The sequence below is a fragment of the Marmota marmota genome, unplaced genomic scaffold (assembly GCF_001458135.2).
Source record: "Marmota marmota marmota unplaced genomic scaffold, marMar, whole genome shotgun sequence".
Classification (NCBI taxonomy): domain Eukaryota; kingdom Metazoa; phylum Chordata; class Mammalia; order Rodentia; family Sciuridae; genus Marmota; species Marmota marmota.
The window spans coordinates 6,394,314-6,404,822 of NW_025999869.1; the positions used below are offsets into that span (position 1 = coordinate 6,394,314).

At 51.4% G+C, this 10,509-nt stretch overlaps 1 protein-coding gene across 1 annotated transcript in view; it reads right to left on the reverse strand.

Moving 5' to 3' along the window:
• Positions 1-10,509, reverse strand: part of Wwc1 (WW and C2 domain containing 1) — a 145,427-nt gene that overhangs the window by 25,369 nt on the left and 109,549 nt on the right. The window contains exons 12-16 of the mRNA XM_015492560.1: positions 10,084-10,192; positions 9,527-9,610; positions 8,764-8,850; positions 7,591-7,783; positions 680-832 (exon numbers count right to left, since the gene is read on the reverse strand). Coding sequence (XP_015348046.1) covers positions 680-832; positions 7,591-7,783; positions 8,764-8,850; positions 9,527-9,610; positions 10,084-10,192 — 626 coding nt within the window. The remainder of the gene's footprint in view (positions 1-679; positions 833-7,590; positions 7,784-8,763; positions 8,851-9,526; positions 9,611-10,083; positions 10,193-10,509) is intronic.

Genomic DNA, 10,509 nt, shown 5'->3' on the forward strand with positions numbered 1-10,509 from the left:
ACTTATTTATTTTTTTTTAAACCCCAAAGAGGCAAATGCGAAATTCTTAAGTAAGTCAAAATAATAGCGAAACCGTCACCATTTCTCAAGCCCCAGGCCCTGCTCTCTTCAGACCTCACAGCAACCTGTCAAGGCTCACACAAGAAAACCACGGAGGCTCAGATTGCTGCGTGCCTGAGCCCTGCGGCCGGCTGGGGACACTGGCCTTCTGACTGTCCCTGCCTTGGCTCCCGCTCCTCTTCTCTGATTTCTGGGACGGGCCTTGCACAGCAGGGTCATAAGGAAGGTTTCCTTTCTACCTTGCGACCTTCTTTTCCACTCTATTTTTGGTGCTGGAAACAGAACCCAGGGCTTGGCACATGCCAGGCAAGCGCTCCACCCCGGCTCTCCCTTTCTAAACAACTGTGAACTAAGGTGTTTAGCAGGCGAGTGATGTTAGATAGTGCAAAACACAGAAGGGGGCGGGGAGACGCAGAGAGAGCGGGTTCTAGACGGGGAGCTCCTCGTCCCTTAGTAAGGCCCTGCCTTCCTGTCCTTTTTCTCACTCCTTTCTCGTCCCCACCCCATTTCCTGCACCAGTGAGCCCGGCCTACCTGACTCTGCTAGGGAAGAGGCCGCCCCACCCTCTAGCGGCCGCCTGTGTGAGAGGTTGGGGCTCCGGGATGGGACCCCAGCTCACCGTGCGTTCAGGCCCTGGGCTGGGGCCCGTGGCTCCAGCTGCCTTGGGCCCGCTGCTCTGCTTCTTCAAGTATTTGTAGCTCAGGAGGTTGTACCAGCGAGTCGACCTCTCCCCAGAGCGGCACACCTCTGCCAGGCTGATCTGGGCACCTCCCTGTCAGGGGTGGAAGGAAAGAGAATATAAATAGGGGGTGACAAGGTGTCCTCAGAATTTGGCTCTTGGGGACAATATGGAAAACACCACCACACCGCCACTGCCAGGTAGAGATGGAGGCTTAAGAACGGACTAGGCATTATCTCCAGTAACTCATTCACTCACTGGCAAGCTCATTTGCCAAATCTTTTCTTTTTTTTCAGAAGGGGTCTCACAATGGTGGCCAGGCTGGCCTCAAACTCCCAGGCTCCAGCAATCCTCTTGCCTCAGCCTCCCTAGTAGCTGGGACCACAGGCATGCACCACCATCTCTATACCGGTTTTTTTTTTTTTTTTTGGTGCTGAGAACTGAACCCAGCATCTTGATAAGCTCCATCACTGAGCTACACCCCAAGCCCTCCTTCAACAGATATTTTCCTGAGCATCTATCCTGTTTTCTTTTTCTTTTTTATTGTGTTTAAAAAACCCACATGTTTTTTTTACCTTTATCATCTTAAGGGTATGTTTCCTTAGTATTAAGCATAGGCACATTATTGTGAAACAGATCTTCAGAATTGTTAAATCTTGCAAATACGAAGTGCTACACTTTAGTACAGTGCCCCTGTCCTCTATACCCTTGCCCTTGGTAATCCCATGCTTCTATTTCTATAAGTTTTACTACTTTAGATGTCTCATGTAAGTGCAATCAAGTGGTATGTCTTTTAGTGACTGGCTTATTTCATTTAACAACATCCTCAAGGTCCATCCACATTGTAGCGTGTATCAGAAGCCCATTCATTTTCATCCCTCAGTAATATTCCTTCATGAGCACAGACCACAATGTCTACCTACTCATCTATCCATGGACATTTGTGTTACTTCCAACCTCTTTAATATTGTGAAAAGTGAAGTTGTGCACACAAGTGTGGACATACCACTTCTAGACTCTTCTTTCAGTTCTTTTGGATAGATATCCAGAAGTGAAACTACTGGGTCACGTGATAATTCTATTTTTAATATTTTGAGAAAGCTCCACTGTGTTTCCTATGGCGGTTACACTGTTTTATGATGCCACCAACACTGCATCGGGTTCCACTTTCTCCACAATGACACGCTTGCTGTGTATCTTCTCTGTCGTGTTTCGATAGGCAGCATCCTAATGTGTGGGAGGTGACATCTCAAGGTGGTGTTGACGTGCATTTCTTGGATGATTAGTGATGCCGAACATCTTCTGTGCACATTTGCCATCTGTATGCCATCTCTGGAAAAATGTCTATTCAAGTGATTTGCCAGTTTTTAATTTGGGTTATTTGATGTTTGGTGTTGGAGACCTCTCCTACATTAACCCTAATGAGCATTAGGTTGTGTGGTACCTTCTAAGGATAATGAAGGTCCCCAAAACAGTCTCATCTCCTAGGAGCTAGCGGTCTCTAGGAGATGGAATGGGACATTGAACGAGTAATTACAGGTCAGGCAAAAAAACCACCTATCACTCACTTCTCCCCTACAAAACATGCACTCATCAAAAAGCCAACAAAGCACATTCTCAGGGAGGCTAGGGGAACGAGCAGTCTCTCACTTAGCTGGTGGGAATGGAAAAGGGCTGAAACCCTGTGAAGAGAATTTGGCCATATATAGCAAAAATACAGATACATTTAACCCTTCGACTCAGCAATTCTCCTTGTGGATGTCTGGGCCACAGACAGCCCTGCATAAGCAGGGTAAATGGGAAAATGACCCATGAAAAGGAATCTTCATTTTTGACTCCTTTTGTAGTAGCAGATTTCAAACAAGTCGGAGGTCCAGCAAAAGGGGACTGTTTGAATAAAGTACAACCTCTCTATACAATGGAAGATTATGTAGCAGGTAAAAAAATTAACGCTCTTTGTACCGATGCAGAGGTGTCCAGGACACATTACTAAGGAGAAAAGGAACATGGTGCACAAAAGGATGCCATGTATAAGCAAATATCCCAAAGAAATGGTATACTGTTTTGTGTATTAAAAATGGAGAACATACGTATCTTTTATCTATCTATATATATTTTTTTGGGGGGGGAGCTGGGGATCAGTACCCAGGACCTTATGCATGCCAGGCAAGGGCTCTACTGAGGCACAGCCCAAATACTTTTTATTTTGAGGCAGGGTCTTGCTAAATTGCCCAGGCTGGCCTTAAACTTGGTGATCCTCCTATCTCAGCCTCCCAAATAAACCAAATAAAGTGGGATTAGAGGCATGCACCACTGCACCCAGTACCTTCTAAATACCCTTCATTGTACCATGTTTGAGGCACAAGGGGAGTGAGTATGATCACATGATCATATATGAATCAAGAACTATTGGGAGGTAAAGAAGAAACTGGTCAAAATGGTTCCATCAAAAATATTCCATGGGGGAAGAGTGAGATTTCTTATTAGTGAGATTTCCATAGTTTTCCTTGGAATCATATAAATACACTCCTTATGATAAAAATAAACTGCAACCAATGGACAAATCAGATATAATGTCATAAAGAAAGGCTTCACTGCAAGTTTCTCCTTAGCGGGAGGAACCACAAACTGACTTCAATCATTGCTCAGGTTTTACTGCTTCCGCCACTCCTTTTTTGGAAAGCCCCAGTTAGATCTGGGATTTAGCTCACCTTCCTTACCCTCCTCTCTCTCACATCAGTGGCTGTGCCCGTGGCTGGTAGAAATAGCAACAGCAGTTTGCAAAGAGGGCCTGCAGCCGGCCATGGCCAGAGATGGATCCCAGGATGTGAAACGGGCTCTTCAGTCCCCCTGAGACCCTCCTGCTTTCTCCTTCTCCAGGATGAGTGTATCTAATCCCCAAACCCAATATCCAAAATGCTCCAAAACCCAATGCTTTTTGAGTACCAGTGTGATGCCACAAGGGGAAAAATCTTTGTTCCATGCACAAAATTATTACAAATATTTTAAAAGATTCCCTTCAGGTTAGTTGTAGTAGGGGTACGAGAAACATAAAGGAATCCTCTCCTTAGACTTGGGTCCCAACCCCAAGATATGTATATGCAAATATTCCAAAGAAACGTTCCCAGTCTCAGGCAATTTGGATAGGGATACTCAACCTGCGTCAGGATGGAGTGGAGCGGAGCATGGACTGTGCTACGTCTGGGTGGATAAAGGTGATTTCTGGGAGAGCAGTGCTCAGTGGGGAGGGGAAGCCGACACCAGGCTGACACTTGACTTGCCTGGCACCTGCATCCTCATCTGGTAAAACAGAGAACGGCTCCTACATGTAGGCTCCCGGGAGGTGGGGGAGAAGATAACAAAAGTGGGAGACCAAGGAGGAGACTGCTGCAATCCCTCAGGTGAGCGATGACAGTGGCTTAGGCCGGGGGACGTGGTTGGGTTCTAGGGATCTTTAGAAGGTGAATTGCACAAGATGAGGTGGGAGAACAAGAAAGGCCACTGTGTCTGGCCTGAGCAATGGACGAATAGGATGCCATCAGCCCAGATGGCAAAGACACAGGGAGACACATCGTCGTGCTCTTGTGGCCACGCTGGCTTGACGTACTCTTGAGACGTGTAAGAGAAGATGCAAACAGGCGCTGCGAATCTGAGGTCTGAGGTAAGCAGAGATCTAGGCTGCAACCACACCTGGCAGCGTGTTTGAAGACGGGGAGAGTTCACCAAGGAAGGGACTCGGAAAGCGGAGATCAGCTAGGATGGAGCACTGGGGCCCTCGGACATAGGTCAGGGAAATGAGGAGGGGTCAGCAGAGGAGACCAAGAGAGAAGCCAGTGACGTGGGAAGAACACCATGAAGGTGAGGTGACAAGGTAAAGAGAAACCGTGGAGGAAGACGGAGCAGGCAACGTGCCACACGTCGCTGGCTGTTCAGAGGATGAGGGTGGAGAAGGAGCCACTGCGCTGAGTGACTGGGAGGTCACCAATGACCACGAGGAGCAAAGCACGAGGCCAGAAGCCCTCTGAGATTGGGTTCCAGAAGGAAAGTGATCTCTTTTGTCTTCTGCTATAAACAAAAGGGAAGAAATCGTGTCATACTTGGAGATGGAAATGGGACGAAAGGGGTTTTGCTCGTTTGTTGTGAGCGGAAGAGAAACAGCAGCACGCTGCGACTTGGGGAGGCTGCACTCAGTAGGGGAGGGAAAGTTGGGGGTAGGAGAGAGCAGAACAATGGTGGGGTGACGTCCTCAAGGGGGTGGAGCCGGGGCACTCGGTTCTGCCTCCTCTCTCGGGGTGAGGGTCTGCGCACAGGTGGGAATAAAGGGTCTGGGAGACGCAGTCTCGGGCTGGGCAGCATCAGATCATGAGAAGTCAGCACTGTGTAGCGAGGTCGTGTGCATGATCTGTCCAGCTGCGCACAGGTGGGGAGGTCGCTTTGGCAGGGCTGGGGTTTTGCCAAGTGAAGGAACGCCAGGGGAGCCGTGGTGATATTCCCCATGGGACCTGGGAAGCTGGCTGCCTCTGCAGGACCTGAGCTGCCCGTGTTGGGCTCAGCAGCTGAATAACAGGGAGCCAGGGACCCTGAGATGCCATCCTCGAGCATCCGGTGGAACTGCCACCTGCGGTGCTGGGGAAGGCAGGCAAATGTCCCTCTAAACCCATAATCTAGGTCTGGGGACATGAGAGCCCTTACAATAACCCTGAGAGGCATTGAGCGGAATTCGTATTCAAATCCACGCTGTCTCTCCACGCGCACGATGAGCTGGGCAGGTGACTTAGCCTTTCTGGGTCTTGATCCCATTTCTACAAAATGGAGATCATGGGTTCCTTATCCGAGGGGCTGGGTGGGGAACTGAATGAGACTCTGCACACGTGAAGTTCTTGGCCCAACAGTAGACACGCAGACAGTAGTGCTGGAACCCGACTGGGGATTCCTCCTTCCTGGCAATGCAGGGGAGACTCCACGTGGGAGCAGCAAGCCCGCTCTCCCTCTCGTCTCACTTCCTCTCCTCCTCCAGCCACCAAAACACAACAGCCTGACACTCCACGTCCGCCCTCCTGCGGGAAAGGAGGTTTCCCATTGGCCACAGGCAGAGGGAAGCCGCGGTGAGATGAGCGCTTTGGCTGCTGCCATGGCAACCAGCGATGGCCAGACTTCAATTAGGCAAGAGGAATAAAAGGGATCCGCTTAGGAGAAGAAAATAGGGTCGGGGCTCCTCTCATGCAGGAATGCCCAGGCTCAGGAAAGGCTTCACTACAGGTCTGGCGTCGGAAAAGCTTTCTGTTCTTTCGTTCAACGTCCACCACGCTTGCCAAACCCTTTAAGCCACCATCCCCACCTGTAGCTCCAGGGAGCCCTGTGCTGGCAGAGACAGCACGTCGGGGCTGGTGTGGGTGGGCTTCACAGGGGAATGTGCCTGCGTTCAAATATGGCTCTTGCAACTTTCCAGCCATGTGACCTCAGGGAAGGTCTTTTAGTTCTTTTAGCCTGAGTTTCCCTACTGATATACAGTACCTACCTCATTAGCCTGCAGCGAGGATCAACAGAGAGAATGCATGCCAGGGACTTAGCTCAACGTCTGCCTCATGCCATTTCATCCTATGTACACCTGCCACCGCATTATTGTTAGCATTGGTATCACCCTAAATGGCAGCAACCCTGTTATGGACCCCAGTGAGCAAGAGAGAGGTGGGAACTGATGTCCAGTGGGAACTGAGTGAGTGCAGACACCATCATGCATCCTTGCTACACAAAGTGTGACCCAGGGCCTAGCAGCATTGTCACCCCCTGGGGGGCATCTCCGGCCACACTCCAGAGTCACTGAATCTGAATGTGCATTTTAAGCGGAGCACCAGGGAACTCAGTGCAAAGTTTGAGAAGCGTGGCTTTAGTGCTTCATTGAATCCGGGAGAACAGCTTGCTAAGGAAACAGCACAAGTGAGATTTTACAGATAAGGAAACTGAGACCGAGAAGTGGAGATTCTCAGGTGATGGCTGGGATGGGCAGGCCTGATGACCAGGCTGAGGACTGACATTCCCTGTGGCTCCACGGTTCCGCCAGAGAGGGTGTTCCAGCAGAAGCAGACCCAGGTAGCTAAGATGTTCCTGCTCCAGGCAAAGGCTGTGTTCACATCAGACGACCAGCCTGTCAAGGAGGCGGGGAAGACGGAGAGGCAAACACAGCCTGCATGGCTCCTCTGCCTGGGACCCACATTTGCTCCTCTCACCTCAACCCACGTTTCCAACACGGTCCCTGCCAACTTGTCTGAGTGTCAGCCGTCTGAGCTGGCTCCTCATCTAAGAAATTCTCCCATGGGCCTCCAGCACCCAGCATGGAGTGGGCACTTAGGGGACCAGCAAAGGCCTCATCTTTAACGAGAACCGACCATGTATCAGGCACTTCGGTGTTTCACATGTACCGAATCCTCATGTAACCCTGACGATGGGCGTGAGGGAGGAATTATTTGCATTTTATTAGCAAGAAAAATGAAAATCAGAGACGTTTTAAGTAACTTGCCTTACGTCACCCAGCTATACAGCAAGTGGTAGGTGGGATTTGAACTTATCTGTATATGTGTTTCTTGTCTCTGAGACTGGGAAGTAAAACTGAGGCACAGGGCTAGTGTTGTCCAGGTCCTCTAAGGTCCATTACGCCACCTCGCCGGAGAGGAGCCCCCCAATGTTCCCCATGCAAACACCTCTGCCTGGAATCCAGGCTTGACCCACATCACAGCATGCCTCTCCTTCCAGCCTTCTCAAAGCTCAGGGTGGACCAGTCCCCAGAAGTACTGAAGGCCAGATGGATGTATGGACAGACAGACAGACAGACAGACAGAAGACTCAGCCCTCACCAGGCACTCTTCCACGTGGCTCCTGTCGGTGGTGCAGACATCGACTCGTAAGGTCTTTTGGTGAAGGGCTTGGTAGGACGCCGACACCCAGAACATCTCGTTGAACAAGAGGGTGTCCGAGGCGTCCAGGGGCCGGGTCCTGAATAGGCAGGTGGTGCTTTCAGAGCAAGGGAGGATAGCCACGCGGATATTCCTAAAGGGGGACAGAACCACCGGGAGGTCGGGTCAACCCGGGTCTGAGGCTGATGTGCTGGTTCTCAGCTGCTAAAATCCCCCAGGAAAGCGCAGTGGAGCAGGCAAGTTAGGGGTGTTGTGCAGGGATCTGCAAGGGATGCCTGTAACCACTGGGCAGGGGGACGGTCAGGCCCCTCATATAGAGAAGGCAAAGTGCCACAACCTCTTCAGAGGAGAACTTGAGGATTTGAGCAAAACCACAGATGTGTTGATCCTCGGGGTCAGACCCCCACCCTCTAGGCACTGTCCCAGATACCCCTGCACGGGTGCCAGCGAGATGGGGGAAAGGTTGGTTGTCCTGCCACTGTTTGAACAGGCAAAGCCTGGAAGTGAGCCAAGGGTCCAGTCTTGTCTTCCTTCTGCTCTGTTGGCTTTCCCACCTTCCATCTTTCTTTCCCATGTTCCACCCCCATGGGGGCTAGAAGTTGCCCCTATTGCTGTCTGCTAGGCCTCACGGTCTAGTTACAGGAGAAAACAGGTATTCAGGTGAGTGCGAGGAAACTAAACCCGGTCTGCAGGGGGAAGAGCAACAGGGAGATGGTAGAGGTGTGTACCATCCCATTAGCCTCTGGGGAATACCCAGTCACATCCTGGCCAAAAAACTGGCATCAACTCTGAAGAGTGGGAGGCTCCTTTCTGGGTAGAACACTTGAGAAGACAAACAGGACTGTGCCCATTCTTGGCTGAAGTCCTGAGGGGCAGGGTCCATGAAGGACCGGCTCGCCACCCCATCCTGAGGTAGGTACCCAGTTTGCATTGGGGAAGGAATGGGGACTGCCCACAGCAGCTTGCCATGGTGTCTGTAAGGGCATGAACAGGACTGACACTTAGCATCACGGTCCCATGCACGGATACCTGCAGGACAGAGAGGAAGAGTGTCCCCAGGGATAACCAGAGAGGGTGAGGGGAGAACCCACAACCGCCCAGCCACATACTCACACTCTCTGGTCTTGCAGCAGGGACAGAGCAGAAAGGTTACTCAGTTGGATGATTAATATTGCAAATTGTTTATTCTTCTCATCATACCTGAAATGAAAAGGGGCAAGAGCAACACCTGTTAGTAATACATCTCTCTCTCTCTCTCCCTTAATAATCCCAAGATGTGGTTGTGGCTGGTGGGAACTGTGGGGAACCAACCTGGCGACACAGACCTAGAGCCATGTGAAGAGGCAGGTCTGGAGCTGTCAGTCCTCTGACCTTCTAAAGAGAGGCCAGAAGTTTATGGGAAGTTTTCTGATACTGAAATGCTAGCAATTAATTCCTACTTAAAAAATATGGAAGTCATTTCCATTAAGAGGAAACCACGCTTATGTGGGCCATGCTCCCCCTACCCCGTGTTCAACTTGGATCCAAATCATTGGAATCCGAATGGGGATGGACAGATGCCACAGTGACAATGAACAGACACCCTGGCGGGCAGGAGGTCTCAGGCCTGGTTCTGGCTCTGCCACTGCCCAGCTCAGGTGCTGGGGCGAGTCACAGTCTTTAGAAACCTGTGTTTCTCATCTGTGGGGAGGTGGGGAAGAAGCAGGTACGCTTTTATTTCAGAGCCTCCCTGGTGGTGAACAGTCCCCCCTGGTGAACAGGTCCTGCCGGTTCTGCCCTCCTCTCCAGGCAGACATGAGGGTAAATGCTGGTAAAGGCCGTGGGTGGAGGAGGAGCCCCTGCAGACCCCATCCCTCTGCCCTCATCTTCCACTTACTTCAGGGCAATCTGAATCCGAGTGGCACCTGCTGCTTCTGATTCGTCACTGTCGAATGCAGCAGTGGCTTCTGAAGCACCCAGTCTGAAAGGCACCGGGAAGAGGGAGTGAGCTTCCCTGCAGGGGCCCTGGGACAGTCAATTTCTGGAGACACAGTTCTCTCTGGGAGGTTGTCACCCGGGTCCTCCAGGAGGAACAATGGGGGTGTGCCCAGCATCCCTCCAGACCCCACCTCCACCCCTTTCGCTCTGGGTGCCTCTTAAAGGGCGTCCCTTTTCTAGCATGCGCTTCTCTGGCAGGCACTTTGCAATAGCTGCCCTAGAACTGGATCCCACAAATATCCCAAGCAGCTCTAGCCCCAGGAAAAGCCACGCCTGTGGGTTTCTGCGGATGCATCTTAGGCACAGTCCCAAACGGGGCTTTGAGGGCAGCGGGAGCTGTCACAAATGACCTCTTGTGCACCTGAGGGGTCAAAGGCCAGGTGCTCCCACAGGCCCGCTTTGCATACCTAGGAGTCAAGCTCCCCGGACACACAGAACCAGCATTCAGGGACCCACCTCTGCACAGAAGCCTCGTACACACCACTGTCCCCAGCCACTGACTCGTCTGACACTGCGGCTGAGACACAGGCCACTTTGAGGCCGCACCCTTGGGCTGCATTCACAGCTGGAGGAGGAGGGGGGAAAAGGAAAGAGAGCAGGGCAGGATCAGACGCCAGGACAGGGGTTGGCCTCACAGTTTTGATTCCCCTCTGTCCCACCAAACTCCAACCACCTCTGAGCTCTGAGCAAGGCCCTGCTTTGCTTCGGAGCAAGGAAAGGATGGTGAATGACTTCACATTTAACACGCCAGACCCTGGAATCAAACTGTCCAGGTGCAGACACAATTCTACCCCCACAGCTTTACGACCTTAGGCCACAGCTAACCTTTTAAGCCCCAGATTCCTCCTCTGTGGAATGGAGATGCTGACACCTACTCTATAC